General features: G+C 30.7%; 2 protein-coding genes across 2 annotated transcripts in view; both read left to right on the top strand.

Annotated features, from left to right (window-relative positions):
• Positions 1 to 21,883, top strand: part of LOC128389823 (uncharacterized) — a 196,440-nt gene that overhangs the window by 132,940 nt on the left and 41,617 nt on the right. The window lies entirely within an intron of this gene.
• Positions 15,122 to 21,754, top strand: LOC128389808 (DDB1- and CUL4-associated factor 1-like). Its single transcript, XM_053349437.1, has 8 exons — positions 15,122 to 15,352; positions 15,632 to 15,782; positions 15,995 to 16,108; positions 16,183 to 17,061; positions 17,250 to 17,429; positions 17,542 to 18,050; positions 18,158 to 20,307; positions 20,563 to 21,754. The coding sequence occupies exons 1-8, from the start codon at positions 15,246 to 15,248 to the stop codon at positions 21,120 to 21,122; spliced, it is 4,650 nt and encodes a 1,549-aa protein (XP_053205412.1). The 5' UTR covers positions 15,122 to 15,245; the 3' UTR covers positions 21,123 to 21,754.

The raw sequence follows: 21,883 nt of genomic DNA, 5'->3' as shown, positions 1-21,883 counted from the left end.
CAATTTATCATTGAGATATAACCACATAGATATAAATATAACTTGAAGGGATAATAATTGAAGGACAATTAGATGAGCTAACTTTTTTTTTGGTTCATCTTTAACTCTTTTCAATTTGATTGTAAATGAATTGCAATCAAATTGTTAATAAACTGCAATCAATGTTACGCCAAAAGTAGGCAAGAAAAAAAAAGCAATATTATCATTGAATTTAGATGATGATGATTATGGTTATGATTATGAAGCCTATCAGCGTTAATGGAGTACAATTAACTGGATAACAATATAATAATCATGATAATTCAAGCTGAAAGTTATTATTTCATTTACCGTTAGGTTTTTTTACTCATACTCTTTATGTGTATTTATGTAGTGTGTGTGTGTGTTTATGTCATGATTTCATCATCAATTCATAATTATCATGATTCATGATTCGCAGGATAAATTGTAATTATGATTTACACTGATGTAATTTGACTGAATATTCAAGGAAAAATCAGAGAAGATTAAATCATCACAATTGATGCTACTGATTATGATTGTCGTTGTTAAATGATTAAGCTTTTTCAATTAACCCAAGAATGAAAATTTTATATATTAATTTGATGACATGATGTTTGATTATTATTTGATTTCAATGGTGAATTAATGTTAATCATGAGGAAAAAAAAAGTTTCTTTAGAAGAGAATTTTTTTTTCTTCTATTTATTCTCTCAAAATTTGATGACATTATTTTACTATAGTGGTGGTGATGAAGATGATGATGATAACTTTTGATGTAAAAGATGATAAGGAAGGAAAGTTGAGTAGAGAAGTGAAAGTTTGATTTTCCATGAAGAAATTTTTTCTTTCTCTCTTCAATACAATTTCCGTTTTCAAAGATTTCACTCTTTTCCTTTTTCCTGAAGAGCCAAACTGATGAAGCCAATTAAATATCATTGTAACTGTCAATTGTTTCCTCTCTCTCTCACACACTCACTTACTCACTTACTATTTCTCTCTCTCTCTCTCTCTCTCTCTTAAACACATCACACTCACAATCAGCTGTCAGATTATCCCCTCCACCACCCACTATCTCACCTATTTGCTATTTACAAGTTGATGTATCTTTCAATTTTTACTCATTGGTTAAGTTTCCTCGATAAAAACCAATTACTTTCAACATCCTTTTAAATTAACTCTTGATTATCTTCAATCCCAACACACAGATAGAGGTAAAATAATAATACAACAACAAAAGCAACAAGATTTACCTCATTTGATTCACAATTCAAATAGTAACTTGCACCACCAATGATAACAACAAGGTAATGCTATAGATCTTATATCTAATATTACATTGAAAAGGATTCGAGATTAACAGATTCACATATAAGGTTTTAGTTTTTATGCTTTATTGATGGTGTTTTATTTAGTCAAGCAAATGCAATTTTAATCTGATGGAATAGCATTTTTCAAAAAAGGAGAATGACAATGATGAGGTGTTGTTGATGATGGAGAGAGAGAGAGAGAGTTAATGAAATTGAGAGGTGAGGGAGGAAAAAGGATGAATAGATAGAGATAAAGATAAGACGATGTATGAGAGAGAGAGAGAGAGAGAGAGAGAGAGAGAGAGAGAGAGAGAGAGAGAGAGAGAGAGCTGAAGAAAATGATGTTCTAATACAAATATTAGATGATTGAATGGATATGTAGTATTGAAGCTCAGTAAGCAATGAAAGACTCACATTGCGTTTGATATTAATGAGAAATCATTTGTGTTGACAATTCATTCAACTATTTTTTTTGCTTACATTATCATTTGCATTATTATTATCATCTTTCTTTAGCCCATTTCCCTTATCAGAACTTTTATCCTGCAGTAATATAATCATTTATTTATTTACGATACTCATTCATGTTCATTACTTATTGCGTTTTCATCTATTACAATATTATTCATTTCTCTGTCTCTCTGTTTCTAGCGATGATTCTTAATCTTGAATATGTATGAATATAAATGTTGGAACTTTTTTGCTCCTTTTTCATCTTAAATTTCTCTCTCTCTCTCTCTCTCTCTCTCTCTCTCTCTCTCTCTCTCTTCTCTCTCTCTTCTTCTTCTTCTTCTTCTTCTTCTTCTTCTTCTCTTTCTCTTTCTATGAAAGTTCTAAATGTTTTTTTCAGATGTTATTTACAGAGATCATGATGAGGATAATGATCATGAAAGTTTGAAGCTAAATGTTTGTTTATTTGAAGAATCAAAATGAAGATAAATGTTATAGTAAACTGGATATGATTCTAGACTAGATTTGAAAGATTTTTTTCCTTCTTCTTTACTCTTGAAATTGTATATTCATTCATAATAGTATTAACTTGGATAAGGCAGTAATGGTGGGGTTTTCACATTCTCAACTGAAGACACAGTGTGAGACGATTTGAGTTATTGGGAGTAACGTTTATTTCAACATTAGATTTGCAGATACATGATGATGACGATGATGAAAAAATTTCACTCTCTCTCTCACTCATTCTTTCTCCCTTGAATTCTCCTCTGATTGGATCAATAATGTAATAAAGCAATGGATTTAATAACATGCAACCAATGGGAGGTAAATACAATATTTTAAAGTATTAGGGAAACAGACGCGGAAACTTCAGTCTAATTTGAGTTTCATTTTCTGCTGAATTTATGAGAAGAAATAAGAATGCTGGATTACAGGGTGAAATTTGTATCCAAAAATTGATGATTATGAGATTTGATCATGAAAATAACTGAGAAATAAAATCATTTCAACTTTTCCCCTTCTTATCAATAGTGATATTAATAGGATTTATTTCGTATGTTTATTTTGCATTTTACTCAGAATTTTATCCGAAAGGAACATTAACTCATCAATAGGTGAAAGGTGGGAGGGTCAGTGGTCAGATTACCCAAAGGATTATAAAGTTTTTTTCACAATCAAATTTTAGATTTTCAATGTTTGCATACAATATTCAAGAAAGATATTAAATTATATTGAGAAAAAAATTCTGTTCTTCTTTAAGTTCTTGTGCAATATTCATTTTCGATTCAATGAATTCGAAACTATTAATTCACAATTCAGTTTTCTATTCTAACTTAACCACAGGAGATTTTTTTTCTTCAACTTTTTTTGCATTCGTTAAAATTTTTCTCTCTCATGATTTTATCATGTTTATCATCTTCTCTACATTCATATTTAACAGTAGCTTTCATCTTATTCACAATTTCTCACTCACTCTCTCTCTCTCTCTCATTATCTTGTTTTCATCAACTTAACCTTAACTTTTCCTACTTCATCCTCATCGAAATGAATCTTGTACCTAAACATAACATATTATGTCTGTTTTTGACTAATATTTACTCCTAAATGAGTATTAATGTTATTTTCATGGTAATAATAAATTGAGAATTTCATTTCAGGCAACTAGAGCTGAATATGAGTGTGTTAATAATTGGGAGTTTTGAAATTTTCTCATATGTGATTAAATGATGATTCTGATAATTTTGGATGCTGAAAAAAAAGTCATAAAACCAAGACTATGAATAAGGGATAGGGATTAATCTTGAATGATGAGAGGTCACTGTTTACTCTTACAGTTTATCTACAATTTAATCTAATTATTGGCTTCCTAGTTTGATACCTGTAATAACTAACTTTTGATGGATTAAGTAAATAGGGTTTGATAGGAAACGGAAATAATCCAATGGTGGTAAAGTGATAAGTGTCAACATTGCTTTCTAGCAAACAAACACCAAAAAAACTAAAGGTTTGAAATGTAAGAGATAAACAAAAACAATGGTATCAATTTTACAAATGCAAATCAAATGAAATCCACAGGATTATAAGCTTGAAATGTCAGAGGAATTCACAAAGAAAGGATTAAGTTAATCTGCTCACTTTTTCCCTTCTTCCTTTCTTTCCATCTCTCTCTCTCTCTCTCTCTCTCTCTCTCTCTCTCTCTCTCTCTCATTGTGTTCAGACAAGAGTGGATTTCATTGTCATCATCATCATGAAAAACATGAAAAGTATCAAATGACATAAAAGACATGAAAACAGAGTCAGAATAATAATCAGAATTCAAATTTCTTTTTAGTAAATTTCAACAGAGAAAAAAATTATCCTTGGTGACAGTTTTATGATGAATCATGAGAAATGAGAACAAGAATGATTATCAGGAAAAGATAATAATCATATTGATGATAATCAACTTGAAAACCTCACTCATCAACTCTCACCTATCAATTTCATTTGTTCAACAACAATAATATCCAAAGATATCAAGATATCAAACTATTAATAATTATCTGGTTAAATCATCAAGGATAGTTGAGTTGAAATATTACTTGATAATCTTGATCGGTGAAGATGACGATTATTATCTCTCTCTCTCTCTCTCTTCGATGATGATATTTTATCATTCTCATAATGTTTCACAATAACAAACCATCAAGTTCACTTGCACCATTGGTTCAAACGATTTCGAGGTTAAATGAGTTATGATAATGTAAATGTAAGCCTTTCACCCCAAATCCATATTCATTGTTATCCTTTTCCAACCATTTTATAATAGTTACAATATATAAACTCATTCATTATCATTATCATAACAATTCATACATCATCAAATAATATCATTAAATAATATAATCATCATTAACATTATCATTATTATCATCATTATTATTGACCATATCATCACTACATCATAAAGATATCATTGATTTATTCAATAGGGAAGTGAAAATCAAATCATATTATTAACCAAGTCATTATTATTTTCATTAAAATTTTTCTTTGAAGTTTTTTATATCGATACAAATTGTACAAATTTTTCATTGATAAAACCAAAAAATTGGATAAACAATTTACTTTTTTTTTGTTACATTTAAATCAATCAATAAACTGAAAATGATTTTTAAAAAGGCACAAACTCAATTCTGACGATTGTGATATTATGAATGATAATGATGATAATGATGATGATGAATACTATTATTGATTTAGTTTATGATGCTGATGATGAGATTTTGTTAATCTTGATTAATTTTGCTTCTAATAAATCAAGATAATTGTTTTTTCTCTTTCTGATTGTCTATTGTATTCCAACATCATTATGATAATTATCGTGCACAATTCAATTGGTATACAGGGAGTTTTTTTATCAAGTTTCCAATGAGTTTTTTGTCAACGGTTTTTCATTGTGCTTAAATCATCAATCTAAAAACTGATCGACGTTTAAACGATATCCAATTGTCTAATGGTCAAGATTATTATGATATTCAAAATTGTAGAATATTAAGAAAAGTCAATTTCTTTTGTCCAATTTGAGTATTTCCATCAAGACTAACGTCCGATTTTATAATAAGATAATATTAACCTCTTTTACTTATTCGTGATCTTTTCCAAATTTCATATTCCTTGTAGCTATTGAGCTGATTTCTTTACAATGGAATCGTTTTTTTTTCTCTCACTGAATTGTGTATCCATTTATGCAATGGTGAAGATGATGATTCTTATCAAGAAAATGATACGATAATATAAAGGTCGAAGTAAATATATTAAAAGTAGCCTTATTTCTGAGAATTGCAACTTTTTATCATACCAATAGTGAGAGATTATTGTGAGTATATTATCTATATCAACTGATAATGGAGTGTATTAATTCAAAGAATTAAACTGGAAAAGATGAATATTAAAGAGAGGAGAAAAAGAAGAAAAAGTGACAAGGATTATCATCAAGATGCTGAAAAGATTGTCAAATGTTTGATTGAGTTCATTTATCGAGAATCCTGTTCATTGGCATAGATAAAGTTTTCTCACCGAATTATAAACCTCTTAGCTTGAATATCCTTCTTCATATAATATTTCCCTCTCCTCTTTCTCATCATCATCATCATCATCATCTTTCATCATGTTATACTTTTAAAGGGTGGAGGCTCTTTTTTCCACTCTACTCACTGACTCATCATTTCTTCTGATTTTGAAATATTCGTTTCACCTCACGCCCAATCATGAAATATTAGATTTCTCAAAAAAATCTTCTCGTTACTTTTTCTTGTCCATCGAAATGAGATAAGAAAACTTTTCGACTGATTTCTTACTCCCTGACTTTATCAATAGATTGGTGTTTATTCAGAGTATTCTATCATCATCATCATCATCTTCTTCTTCTTCTTCGTCTCCAGTCACAAGAACTTTTATCCGCATCATTATCTTTTGATATTCTACTCTCTTTTTTATCTTTCTCACTCACAAGGATATTCTATTGCTATACTATCATCATTTTAGCCTTTCTTTTTACTCCCATTTTCACCATGAATAATATAATACAATCAATGAGAAGGTCAAAAAGTGAATTATATTTGCATTCATGGTGATGAGAATCATAATGGTTAAAGGTCATCATCATCGCACATTATCAAGGCGTCATACTAAAGTCAAAAAGTATTATTTTCAGTGATATTATACAGAGAATGAAAATCATTTAAAATCTACAGGGATTTAGATGATTATGAAAATTTAAAGGAGAAAAAAATTTCCATTGTAACAATAGATTTAGTTGGAAAAAATCAAGTGAAAAATAAACTTAATCATCTTCCTGTTTTCTTGGACAAACCATTAAACTGACCATACAACATTCACACAATTTTCAATGAGATTCAGAGTTTGAAACGATAAAATTATGATAATAGAGAGAAAAAAGATAATGAAAATCTGTATATGTTATCTTTACACTCCATAGCCTCATCTACCCTCCAAGAGTGTATGCAAATAACCAGATAATAGTTATCCTGATTATACGTTTACTTTTTTTCTTCTCATACAAATGGAGCATCATCATCATGAACAAAAAAGATTCTAAGTAAGTACCTGAGAGGAAATAAAAAATTTCTTCCAAATTTACGATCAATAGAAAATGATAACAATAAGTTATTATCACCGAGTGAATCCACTTTTTTCACTTACAAACTTGAATGGTCATGACGATGATGATGATCGCCATCAATTCATTATTATTATTATATTTTTTTTCTTTCTCATTCTTCTTTACTATTTGAAAAAAAGAGTAAGAAAAATGAGAAAGCTCTGAACGATTGAATGGAAATGAAAACTTTTCTCCTTTCAACTTCCTTCTTTTTCTGTCAAAGTGATTTACTCTTTTTTACCACCTTCATCTTCCTCCAATTGTCCCAATATTAGGTTTATCTCATCATTGAATCTGCTTGGATTGTTCAAAGTAGCATTATCATCATTATGAGCTCAATGATGAGAGAGAGAGAGAGAGAGAAAGAGAGAGAAAATAAAAATAAACAATTCGATTCATGTGAAAAAAAGTGAAAGTTGTGGGGAGCTGGAAAATGGGAAGAAAAAATCATCATGAACAAATGATGTTGAGATGGTTCAGTAGAAATTGGCTAATGATTATGTTACCCTGAACAATCATGAACAAAAAAGAGACACAAACAAACAAAAAGGTTACTAAAAAAGGCCATTATACATAAACAACAACAAGAACAACATGAACATGATTCCGTATTGAATATCCTCATTTTGATGGATAATAGGAATAAAACTTATCATGTATGGGGGTTTATCATATACACGAGTTTTAGTTGTTTCTCTCATGATATCTTTTGAATGCTCAAAGATTCATTGAAAAACTCAAGTGATTCTTGTGATTAGTAATATTTTTAAGAAAGGAAAATTTTAGTAGTATTTAAATTGTTTTCATTGTGATCAAGAAAAAATGGTTAAAGAATTATGATGATAGAAATAAGAGAAAATTCAAACTGATCATTTCTATTTTCCTTCATCTTCCGACTCATCTTTGTTTGTTTGCTTATGTTATTATTATAAATTATTATATTTTCGTTCTAGACTATTTGGAAGAAAAAAATCCTAACAATAACTAAACTTTGCTCTCGTTTTATCATACCTCTTTTTTTCTTCGCTGTTCTATAAGATTAATTCATCTTTGAATTTTTATCATACTCATGTTGAATAAAATATAAAATAATGCACATCTTTGTACTATTGTTTCGGATTTTTTTTTCATAGTTTGCTTCAATTCAATTTTATTTTTGTTTTGCAGTTGTCTATTTAGACATGAATTAAATGCACAGTAATTTATTTTTACTATATTAACAGTTTACATGGTGTAAAATAAGTAACGGGCGAACTAAGTTGAACTTAAATCATTCAACGAATTTCTTTAAATGTATTCTCGGTCTATTTACAGATGCTCAAGATCATTACATGCATGGACGATTAATCTTTATTGAGCTAAAATTTTGTTACAACTTCGATTGAACGTTGCTCCCTTTCCACAATAAGCAGTACTATTAAATTAATAGTATTAATATGACGATGTCCAATATTAACTCGTCCTACCTTCAGTAATATAGCGAGATTCATTTCCTCGGACAATTTACTTTATTTAAGCAGAGAGAAAGACGAGAAAATGGTTTTTATTTGTTAACAATTTGTAAAAGAGGGAAAAAGAATATTAGTTGATTCACTTTCATTTCCAATCAATCACTGATCAGAGTAAAGTTCTTATTGAACCCTCACACGGGCCGCCAAATTGTTGAGGTAACTAGTGTTGACTTAATTGTTCAACATGGACACAGACTTTTCACTTATTATATATAGTTGATTCAAATTCAGTTGAATATTTCAAATTGACTTTAATTTTCTTGATTAACCCTTCGATCTTCACTGATCGAAAATTACTGCTTAATTATTTTTTTCTATCTTACTATTTTTCTATTTTACTATCTTAAATAACAATTACAAGGTGACTTTCAGGTAGGAGATAGAGATAAGAGAAAAACAAAGTAATTAAGTTATTAACTTAATCTCTCTCTCTCTATCTCTTTGGCATTTCATTGCACCAACCAATCAATGGAGAAAACACTGAAAGAATACTTCACCTGGGCAACCAAAATGAAACAAGAAAATCAGGTAAAATCGAAAAACCTTGCCCTCAATCAATAAAGGATAAACATCAACAACTAACAACATTATACGATAACTTTCGATCATACTTTTTATATCGACTTCTTCATCTGCATCACACTGAAATGGGTGTCAACTAGTTTAAAGTAAAAAGGTATTCGGGATATGCAAGACAGAATTGGAAGAAGTTATCGCAAGAATTAACCTTTGAAGTCAAAAACGCAAATTTCAACATCGTAATCGAAGACTTCGATTAAACCATTCGACGAACGACAAAACAATGCAATAACCGAGACGGTTATCTCTTGCCCGCAGAACATGTAACAAAATAATTAAAGAACGGGTTGATTTCTAATATCATTGGTTTCACCTCCAGACAAATTCCATCTAATGATAAAGTTAATCATGTTGATTAACTTACCAAAATTCCCCCAACCTAATACCAATTAACCTTTAATTATCAAAATATTAGATAAATTGTAGTATAAAAGGAATACGAATAAAGTAAAAAGATTAGATTTTCTTTGACTAATCATCAAAGGGGTCTCAGTTTTTTTATTAGCGAGGCTCGTCACAATTTATTCGTGACAATCACTTTCATCTAATGGAGGTGATTGTAAGCTGGACCGTCTCTAACAATAGTTGAACATTCCTCTGTTAAGTAAATCCTGAATAATCGTTCCTTTGTTGGGATAATCTAACTGAAATCGATTTAAAGAGGGTCAAATACCGCGTCAGCGAAGACCGTATTTGACCCTTAATTCCATAATTAATATTAATTAATTGACATTTTTAATAGCCAGTGAAGGTTAAAGGTGAATAATCAACCAATTGTGCTCTAATCAAACTAAATTCAATCCCTTTAAATTTATATTACAATTGAGTTTACGAGAAGATAAGCAGGCTAATAACAGGTTATTTTTTCTACGCATTAAATGAAATAGCTCTTGTTCCAAACTTGTATGTTTCACTAACTTTAAACAAAACAAATGAACTCTCATAAAATTTTCCTTCACTAATGTAAAATTACTTTCTGATTTAGATAATTTTTCTTAATCATATGCATTTTTACCAATCAATCAAATACGTGTTGCAAATATATCAGAACATTTTCACAAGAGATTCTCAATTGAATTTTCACTCATCAAGTTCCTACTTCATTACTCATTACATTGTAAGTTTTGATATCTTTATATCATGTTTAGGTTGTTATTTGTGGTAAAATTATCACTTCAACAATAATAACAACAACATGAAAAAGAAGGCGAAAAGATAGTAATAAAAATAATGTATTTACTATTAAATCGGTTCATAGATGTAGTTCCAAGGGTTCAGGGTGAATGTTGTTTTTATCTATTACTTTTGCTTCCTCATTGAAATTACAAGTTTGATGCTACTTTGCTTTTTTTTTCTTATTCCTTCTGAATTCATGTCACGCTTATGGGAAGGGAAGAGATATTTAGGTGATAATGGGCGGTGAAGAAATTTCATCTTCCATCTAATACTCATAAGTTTTACAAACTAAAGTGAGAGAGAGAGAGAGAGAGAGAGGAAGAGAAGGGGTAGAAAACTGAATTTACTTTTACCTTCAAGGCTTAAGCTATTTTCTAATTTTCATTTTCATCTTCATCTTTACTAACACATTCCCACTCCTCGAGTTTGTGTGTATCGTTATCAAATTTATTTTCACGAATCTTTTTCCTCTGTCTGTCTGTCTGTCTGTCTCTCTCTCTCTCTCTCTCTCTCTCTTTCTCTCTCTCTCTCTCTCTCTCTGTTTCTTTCCACTTATCGAGTAAAAAACCCTCCGGGGCTTTGAAACAACCTCCTTATCCTAGCATTTTCCATCCAGTTTTTGGAAATAATTTACTTTTCCTTGTTCAATATATAAGGTGGTGGTTTTATTATTATTATTTGTCAATCTTATACATTTACTTTCACCTCTAATAGTCAATTGGTGATTATGTTGTTATCTACAAGGTAGATTATATTATTATGATTATCACTTTATTATTATTATGATTGTGGCTATATCATTATATTAGTTGAAGTTGTTAGCATTCCAGGAACCGGAAACTCATTTCAATGGCAAATTAAATTGTTATCATAACAGCAAGTTCATCATTTTATTTTTCAAGTGTAGTTTCATCATGTGCATGAATGTACATCATGACAACAGCAGATAAAATTTTTCTTTTCTGTACCATTTAGTTAAACTGTACATAATTTACAGAGTAAATTCAAGACAAGTTCAATCTTTTACTAAGAAATTCAGCTAGAAATATGTTTGTCATGATAATAACATTTAAATGGGCAGAATTGTGTAAATGATATAATATCATGATTGATTCTTATTTTTCATTTTAAACTCCACCAGGTAACCCTTTGGCTTATGTGATTACTTTAGAGCTTTGTTTAGTTTATCGCTGAACTTTTTTCTCACCTGGATAATATTAATGTCCTGTTATCGTTACCTGTCACCAAACGATATTAATAGATGATAATTATCAGCTAATTGTAGGTTATTATTATCAAGACATTCAATTGCTTTCATTAGCTATTATTAGATGTTATTGACTTGATAAAAGGCTTAAGATTTTGATGTTGACTCTGTTGTATTATATATGGTTGATGATGATCAGGATGATGTTGTTGTCTTCAGGGAGTGAAAGTTATTTTTTTTTTTGCTGTTGCGTTGTTGTTATTGTTGTTGTTGTTGTTCTTTCCTTGAATCCAATCAATCAGTATTTGTCAGAGCAAATTGTATATAATCAGTTAGTGCAAGAGTTACCACCAAATGATAATAACAAGAAATAAGTTGCCTTACAAAATACAATATATAATAGCAAAGCCTCAGGTATTAAGAATGAGAAAAAGGGAAAAGGATATGAGAAAGTATAAGAAACTAATTTAAGTGTAATGATGGTCAAGAAATAGATTCGAGGAAAAATATATGAGACAAAAAAAAGTAGAGGGAAAGATAAAAGTTCTGGATGAGATGATGATTCTAATGATAATGATAATGATAAGAAATTCTGTTGAATTGTTGAGATCATCATCATTATCGTTATCATCAGTGCCTATGAACTAGTAAAAAAGCTGGAAAGAATAAATGAAAAATAAAATAAAGAAGAGAGAGAGAGAGAGGGTACGAAGTTCATACACTTTTCGTAGTTCTGTGTTCGGACAGATAGGGATGATGATCATGAGGGAGAAATAGGAAGAGAGAAGAGGAAAAAACTGACCAATTGGATAGGATGATAAATGAATCACTATAAGACTGATTGATAAAGAAGATGAGGAGAAAAAAGAATGAGAAAACTTTTGACATCAAGTTTCATCATGGAATCGATGTAACAGTAGTCGTATTAATGATAACAACTGAATTGGAGGAGAGAGAGAGGAAGATGACGAATGAAGTATGAAGAAAAAATTCAAAGATGATAAAGAGAGCATGACATGAGGAGAGGAAAAGAGAGAGACCAAAGATGAGGATAAAATACTGAGGATGAAACTTGAATAGTTTCAAGTTATCACGCAATCAACATCATCTTCATGGAGTAATTTTCGTAGAGTGAAAAAAGGTCTAAGATAATATTCACATCAATATTATAGATATTTTCCTCTCTCTCTCTCTCTCTTTCCTTGTCATTTTCATCATGGTTCATCTTTGCATCATTTATTTATCTTCAAGTGAGGATAACATTTCATATGATTATGGAAAATTAAGATGGAAATCATCACAATGATTCTGATAATATTCAATTCTATTGATAAGTTCTGGTCAATCAAATGAGCAAAGTCAACGCTTTGTGTCACATTCAATTGACTCTAACTTTTCAAGTTCCATATAATTAATTATCATGTAATTAAGAAAAAGGAGGAACAAGTTAATTGTTACTAGAACATTATATTATAATGAGAAAGATTAAAAATCAACATGAAATGAATTCCATGATAATAGATAAATGTTTAGAACTTTACTTAATTTTCTTTCCCTCTTATTATTCAATTCTCTTGCGTGTTCACCTTAGATATTATATTCTTCATTCAGAATTTTAGTTTTCTCTTATTCTTTTAGTAAATAGTTAATCACAGAGACTGATTCATGATAATGTCTACATAAATACAGGTAACAGTTAGTTACAGTTAGTTAACTTTATCCTCTTTCCAGTTGATAATGAGATCCAATTGACAATATACATTGTTTTTGAAGGGATATTAATACCAAGAGAAATTTTTTTCCCTCAATATTTAATTACAATTTGAAATTGAAACTTGAATTTATCTTAATCATGAAACTAATTATGATAATTTGAAATGAAGCACTAAAGGTTAATTTACTTATTTTAATTATTTCCTGTTAATTAGTTTAATTATAAATGGAAATAGTTTTCCATCTACTCTGAGCATATGGTTTATAATACAAAGCAACAGTTTTGACCTAATTTTAAATAGTACCTCGAATATGTATATTATTATCATTCGAGTTAGAACTTTTGTTTTTTCGAACTTTTTTTTGTACAGTTGAATAGAAAACTTTCCATTTCTTTTTCTTTTCGTTAATTCTCAGATTCATTTCCAATCTCTGGTTCAATTTTCTATCTCTCTTCTTTTCACTATTTATATGTATTTCTCTCATGATGATGGTGAGATTAAAAATCTGAATGAAGATTAAGAGGATTCGATGAAATGAAATAATAATAAATTCTGTAATCTGATAATCTGGTTTAAATTTTATCTTCTTTTTATATTTTTTTTTCGCTTGGAACTTTTTGTTTTTATTTTTTTCTTCTTCTTCTTCTCCTTCTTCTTGGATTTTATTAGTTTCTTTTCACTATTTTCAGGTTATCTTTTTTGAGCATCATCAGCATCATTGAATGATGAGAATCGTTACCAGAATTGTAAGAATGCTGGAAGATAGAAGAAAAAAAAGAAAACAAAATGGGTATTTTAATATATTGTATTATTGTGAAAGAGAAAGAGACAGAGAAAGAGAAGAAAAAAAGTTCTAAATGCTAAGACTAACCTGATCGACGAAGATATGAAGATTCAAGAGTTTGGAAAGAATAGAGAGAAAAGTTCATTTCATGGTTTCAAGATTCAATTGATAAGAGAAAGAAATCGAAACGAATAAATGAAGTTCTAAAAGACAACAAGTTCGACAAGAATAAGTATAAAGAGAGAAAGAAAAATTGTTAAAAATCAGAGTTTTATCTCTTATCGATTGAATAACAACAACAACAACAACATTCGAGTTTGAACATTTTAAACATCAAGAGATGGTAAAAGTTTTTCTCTGATTGTTATTTGTATCTCGCTGATTCCAATAACAATGAAATGTAAGTAATGATTCATGACAAATGTTCAATTCATTGGGAATCTCATGTAGAGTTTTTGGTAAAGATGAGATTAAATTGATGATGAAGAAGATGAAGAAAAAAAAAGTATTTTTATTCATTGAAATTCCAAATAAATATTATCCAACCATTGAACACATCTTAAAGATTGATAATCATTCAATTATTATATGATATGTTGCATCTTAATCACAGTTAGTTAATTCATTTTTTTCTCCTTTCCGTTATTGTCAATGTTCATAAATGTAACAATTGTAAATCGATTAAACTTTTTTTCCCATTTGATTGAGTGAGAAAATCTAATAGAAGAAGAGGAAGAAAATAAAATAAAATGTCCTTTCAATTTTCATGGAATCCAATCAATAACATTTACCTTTATTATATCCAAATACATAGCAAATAATCAAATCGATAAACTATCAACACTAAAACTAATTAGATCTCAATCATTTTATTTTAAGATCACAACAACTACAACAATTGAAATGATTGATCAACTTTTTTGTTTTCATTCATCAGAAAACTTTATATTCTTACAATTAATCACAATACCAAACGATTAGAATCTTATTGTGAATAAAACAACTCGATAAATTTAATATTTAAAGCAAAACAAAATATTCTTTCATCAAAAGAAATTAATTTTATTATTATTTCAATTTTCAAATTCAATCAATCGAAACATTTGAATTTGGCGCCTTCTCTTTTTCTCTTCCAATTATGGTAACACATTCAAAGTTCGCGCTTTTTTCAGTGACTATAAGCGTCACCTGGTGATAGAATAAACATCTAATTGTTACATGAAGATTTTCGGTTTATTAGGATTCGTTTAGATTTTTTTTGTTGGTTTCTTTTTATTGTTCCTTTAATTAATTAGTTTAAATTTATTATTATTATTTAATTTTATCTCATCGACAATTAATCAAATATTATGACTCTCGTTGAGAGTAATGCAGCTATTAATCAGCTTCTTGAACAATGGGAACATGATTATCTTGGTAACAATACGAATGGTAGTCCGGTTGGTATCATTAAAAGGTAACAATTTCTCTTTCTTTTTTTTTCTTATTTGTTTAATTTTCTATTCTAATCTTTTTTTTCTACCTTTGTTACCTATTTAATTGCTGTGTATTGGGGGGAAGAAATGGTTTAATTTAGTTGTTTTTAAATGGTAGATTTATCTTATTGTTATTCAAATTACTGTTCGGGTTACCGGTTGACTCATGTGTTCTCCCCTTTATCTTTTCTATGTTTATGATAATGTGATTTTCACGTTTTCTTTTTTTCTTACTCTTCTTCTCTTTTGCAAATTCATAGAATGTCGGAGATAATTGAAGAATGTACCGAAGCCTATTTGAAGACTGATCCTGATCCATTTGATGATCGTCATCCATGTAGAGCAAGACCAGACTGTGCCCTTGGTTTGGTGTTGAAAAATCTATTCAAAAATGATGAATTTATGAATAAGGTTCGAGACTTAAACTCTCTCTCTCTCTCTCTCTCTCTCTCTCTCTCTCTCTCTCTCTCTCTCTCTCTCTCTCTCTCTCTTTACAACGTTTTTCTCTCTCTCCTATTATCCTTGATTCGTTTTAAATCTTCAACAATAATGTTATTTACATTTTACATTATTATTATATAACTAATTGTCTTTTAAATCTCAAATTTACTTTCTACTCTTAGTTGGTCAATAATTATCTCATGCACAGAGACGACATTGAACTTCAAACACATGCTTGTCGGCTCGTGCTCGATATCCTTCCTGGCCTGGACACTTCAGTTGTTTTCAAAGAAAATGTATAATTTATTTTACTCTTGATTTTAAATCTATGATTAATCTAATTGTTTTTTTTTCTTCCATTTTCTTTTAGGAAGGTTTAGTCACTAAGTTATATGATCTGGTTAGACATGCTAAAGAACCATTGAAATCTTATGCTACTGGTCTACTTGCTGCAGCTTTAGATGTTCAAGATATTGCTGTTGAAAATAAAGATGCTAACATGCAATTGGTACCCATCATGTTACAGAGATTAAATGAACTTCGAACTGAAAGTAGTAAACGTGAATCAATTGGAAATAATGAGAACGATGAATCATCTAATTCACTAAATACCAGCTATGGTAGTAATAAATCAAATAAAAGTAATGAGGCAAATGGTTTTGGAGGTGTTAAACTTGCTGGTGCCGGGAGTACTGTGGGTGGTGGTAATAGTAGCACTAGCAGTGGTATTACTGTTAGAGAACAGTTTAAAACAATTAAACGTGGACATGAGGGAACAGTTAAATCACCATCATCTTTAAAACGTCGTCGTGTCTCATCACCATTGAATATAATGTCACCCTCAACGGTAAACAGTGAATGTTCAAATAGTAGCTGGGCCGATATTGAACCTTATATGATTGGATCATTTCAAATGTATCCATTAACTCCTGAAATGCAACAAAGATTCATTTTTCAATATTTAACTCCCCTTGGAGATTATCAAGAAATATTAGTCCATGTGTTTGCCAATGATGCTCTATCAATTATCAAGCATTATATTAATTTGGACAAAAATCGAGATGTAAGGGTTGCCTTTGAAGCTCTTAAATATTTATCATCGTTACTTTGCCATAAAAAATTTGCCATAGAGTTTCTCAATGGTGGTGGCCTTGAATTACTATTACAAGTTTACCGACCCTCAGTTGCGGCCACCGGTGTTTCGATTTGTCTTTATTATCTAGGCTACAATGAAGATGCTATGGAAAAGGTATATACATCTTTATACATCTTCATCTTTAACTCCTTTCACATTTTAATCTCATCATTATTTGATTGATTACATTCATGTCTTTCCAAAGTTTCATCCATCATCATCATCATCTTTCTATGATTATCGTTTTTCTTATATTTTTTCTTCTTCTTCTTTTGTGTTGATTTCGTTTTTCTTTTCGTCAGATTTGTGTTCTTCCTCGTCAAATTCTTGCTGATCTGGTTTCTTATGCTCTCTGGTTAATGGAATATTCTCATGATTCGAGTCGATGTCACGCGACAATGTTTTTCGGTCTAACTTTTGCCTTTCGAATTATTTTAGACCTATTTGACCAATCAGATGGACTTCGAAAGTTACTCAATGTGGTATGTTTCATATTGTATCACGAAAAAGGGCAACATTACAATTTCTTCATCTTGTCCATTTTGATTTAATTGTCTAACTGTTTTCTATTTTCTCTTTTTCTCCCTTTCTCAGATATATTTACTAGATATTTTTTCTGATTTAGTCAATTCAACTGATGATGAGCTTTTCACTAAACGTCAAACTGCTCGGCAAGTTTGCCTTGCATTGAAACGTTACTTTGAAGCTCATCTTGTCATCGAAGTTGAAAATATCCGTCGATCTCCTTTACCAGGTTCAAATTCATCTCAATCAAGTGTAAAAAGTCATTCAAGTAATAACATGCCCTCTTATAAGGCTGCTCATTATACTAGTGATACAATTCACGAATATGTTGAAAGTTTACTCGAAATGATGCCTTATCAAAGTAATTGGAAACCTGTTGATGATCTTTTAAAACTTGGTGGTCTTAAACTGTTAATCTCTTTAATTAGCAATTCATCTGATTGGGTTTACACTGGTAAATCTGAGACTATAAAAAGTGCTCTTGATGTTCTAGTTGTCTGTTCAGTTACACATAAATTTCAAGAAGCTTTAACAGAAAATATCACTTTATCAGATGAAAGAAATGTACCAATTATCAGGTAAAACATATGAATACTTTTTTTCATCATTCAAAATTGTTAAAAATGACTTTAAATCGATAATTACTAATTGTTTTTCTCTATGATGATTATTATTATTTATTCAGTGTTATCTTAGCAGCCGCTGCTGAATCAGATTTTTCCGGCGCAATGATTGATGCTGAAGTAAAAAAATCCGCCTTACATGTAATTATTAATTGTGTTTGTGGTCCAGGTAATAGGATTGGTGATACAATTGCCCGACTTTGTTTTGGTAGTTCAAAGAAACGATCAACTCGTACCGGTGAGGATGTACTAAACAAAATGTGGACCGTTATAAGATCCAACAATGGGATAATGATTTTATTAAACCTTTTAACAATTAAAACACCAATTACCGATGCTGATTGTATCCGTGCACTTGCCTGTAAAGCTCTATGTGGTTTGGCTCGTAGTGAAACAGTTAAACAAATAATATCTAAATTAACTTTATTCACTTCTGGTCAACTTCAAAATTTAATGAAAGAACCCATTTTACAGGATAAGAGAGCTGAACATGTTAAATTTTGTAAATATTGTATCCAATTAATTGAAAGTGTTACCGGTGCTCCAATATCTGCAAATATCGATGCCTCCCTGGCCAATGTTCATAAAGCTGAAGTTGTTGCCCAAACCCGAATTATTTACAATGAGAAAGAGCTGTTACAATTAATTCATCAACATTTAATCAGTAAAGGTCTTACCAAAACCGCTAATCAGCTAATCCAAGAAGCTAGTCTACCCACTCCTGCTTTAACAACACCAAGTCGATCATCAATTTTTGCCACTTCTCCTCTTTCATCAAAAACACCTCGAGCCATCACTTCCTCTTCCTCTGTGACACCTTCAACATCATCATTGGCTCATCCATCAACTTCCTTCTCGTCAACAACAACAACAACAACAACCACAACAAACACTAACAATCTTACAATCAATAATTCTAATAATACTAATCCTAATCCTAATCCTAATATCAAAGCTAATTCATCACATTCCTCTTCCTTTTCAACTCCATCTACATCAACTTGTGGGACTCATAATAATAACAATAATAATAACAATAAGGGTAATAATATAATCACAACTCCAACAACATACGCATCACCATCAAGTAACAAATCAACATTAGCTCAATCATCATCAAACAGTATATCAGTAAAAATTAATCGTCCATCAACCAATAGCACCAAAAATTTATCTCTATCATCTCGTAATCCGGTTCGTCAAAAACCTCAACAAGGTGCCTATCAACCCTCACCGGTAATGAAGCGACTCGGTGAATCACATCATCATCAACCAATACCTTCAGTTACTCTAAATTCAATTGTTACAGATTATTTAAGAAAACAACACGCTAATTGTAAAAATCCTGTTGTAACTTGTCCACCTTTTGACCTTTTTGTACCTCATCGTTGTCCCGAGCCACTTAATCGTGCAACCGCACCATTGAACATTTCCCTTCGTTGTCAGAAACGTGAGATTGCACCTCGATTTGGTGGAATGTATGGTAACAAATTTGATCGTAAATTTATCTACAGTCGTTTTAGACCAGTTCGAACTTATAGAGATGTCGAAGGTGGATCGGGTTTCACTTCTTGTGCCTTCTCATATGTTGATCAATTTTTATTCCTTGGTACCGTTACCGGTGATCTTACAGTTTTCAATTTACATCCTGGTACATTGGAAGCAACTTATTCTTGTCATGATTCAGATTTGACTTTTATTGAACCTTCTCGAGATGGTAAACTAATACTCACTGGTTCCATGTCTCTGAGAAATCCACTCTCAGCTTTATGGAGGTTTACCGATGTTTTCGATAAGCGATTAGATTTTCCTGAAGATAATTACTGTGAATTTAGTAAATCGGTTCAAGATAAAATTCTAGGTACATTCAATTTTGCTGCTAATCTTTATGATCTTGCCACTGGTGTTAAGATTCACACTTTTGAAGATGAAAATTTATCCAACAATTATACGCGAAATCGAGCTACATTTAATCAAACCGATGAACTAATCCTAAATGATGGTGTTCTATGGGATGTAAGGTCAACTTCTCCTGTTCATAAATTTGATAAATTTAATCAATCAATTAACGGTGTTTTCCATCCAAATGGTTGGGAGATTATTTCCAATTCTGAGGTTTGGGATATTAGAAGTTATCATTTGGTTAAAACGGTTCCCGATCTTGACCAGTGTAGAATTAAATTCAATAAAACTGGCGATGTAATTTATGGAGGTAAGTTAATTGTTGTATTCATTTTTTTACATTTATTTATAATTTTCACATTTGATTTGCTCTAAATATGTTATCAAAAAAAAATTGAAAGGAAAACATGAAAATTTCCTCTCGAACAAAAAAAACAGAATCATCAGTTATTGAGATTCAACTTTTGTAAGATGCAATATCTACAGACACAAGAAAACAAACGACTCGTTAATTGATGAATTGTTTTTGTTTTTTTTTCTTTCGTTTTGTTTTCTATTTTCACAGCCATGTTTGAAGAAGAAGGTCCTGAAGAAGATGAGACCCAGCGAAGTCCTTATGGATCATCTTTCCGTACTTTCGATGCCACAGATTATTCCAACATTGTTACCATTGATGTTAAGAAAAATATATGTGATCTTGCCGTTGATCCAGGAGATAATTTTGTCGCCGTTGTTGAATATCAGCGAGAGGCTATTATGACTCTTGGTAGTTCGGAAACTGCTTGTAGACTTTACGAGGTGGGTCGATGTAAAGAGGAAGATGATGAGGAAGCTGAAGAAGAGGAAGAAGAAGGTGAAGATATTGAAGATGATTCAGATGATGGTGAACTTGACCACGATAATACTGATGAAATTGCACCAGATGATGGATCGGATGATCTTGAGCTTGAATTGGGCATGGAAATAAATCCTGACGATACCGATGATGAATCAGATGATGACGATGACGAATCAGATGAATCGGATGATGATCGTGAAGGAGGAAATGATGATGATGATTTCGAAGAATACGGTGGTATAGCTTCTCCCGATTCTGATGAATCAGCTGATGTTATTTATATTTAAACCAATCCAACGAGAAGGAAAATTACCAATGGTATGCGTAGATTATCACGAATTTTACAATCCATTTGTGTTAACAAAAGAAAAGAGAATCGGAGAAAAGGACATCTTTTTTTTTCTTCTGTAGAACTTGAAACAAATGAAGAAATTTGTCACCAGCACTTTGCCTTCTCACTTCAAACAAAATCCTTTTCTCTCAATCATTATGACGATGAAAAACTGGACTCATGTGTTCACCGATTTACACCCATTTACCATGGATGAAAATTATCTTCTTGTGATGTCTCTCTTTCCTGTCGAATCCATGTCTTCCCAATGGTCATTTACTCTCCATGTCCAGGTTTGGTTCGATCAGATGATATTCTGATTTGTTAAATCCCAATTCGTGAACTAATAATCAGAATTAATAATTGTCCGGTTATCCAGGGCAATTTGATCCATTTAGTTTCTCTCTCTTTTTTTTGCTATATTTTTGTTATAAATAATCTTTTCCTCTTTCTCTCACTCTTTACATCTTTATCTTTATCTTTTCCCCTTGAAATTTCCTTTGTTTCGTACATTGTTGTCACAAAGGAAAGGTCCAAATTTACCACCATACAGAACAAAGAAAATATAATAATTTGTTTCCACTTCAATGATGTTTTTAAGTGTCTCTTTTTCATCCCACCACCAATGTCCTTTGTTTTGTTTTTTCAATAGAGAACACAAACTTTAAACGGCCTCGAAAACATCTCCATGTTGATCCAGGTTGTTGATGATGAGGG

The sequence above is a fragment of the Panonychus citri genome, unplaced genomic scaffold, assembly GCF_014898815.1.
Source record: "Panonychus citri isolate SS breed McGregor unplaced genomic scaffold, ASM1489881v1 Contig00111, whole genome shotgun sequence".
In the NCBI taxonomy this organism is placed as follows: domain Eukaryota; kingdom Metazoa; phylum Arthropoda; class Arachnida; order Trombidiformes; family Tetranychidae; genus Panonychus; species Panonychus citri.
This window is presented reverse-complemented; position numbering and strand designations above follow the sequence as displayed.

Excerpts from the sequence above, each read along its gene's own strand:
- LOC128389808 (XM_053349437.1), top strand. The coding sequence starts at position 15,246 with ATGACTCTCGTTGAGAGTAATGCAGCTATTAATCAGCTTCTTGAACAA. Across the intron at positions 17,430-17,541 it reads TTCGAAAGTTACTCAATGTG|ATATATTTACTAGATATTTT; the intron begins GTATGTTTCATA and ends TCCCTTTCTCAG. Across the intron at positions 18,051-18,157 it reads AGAAATGTACCAATTATCAG|TGTTATCTTAGCAGCCGCTG; the intron begins GTAAAACATATG and ends TTATTTATTCAG.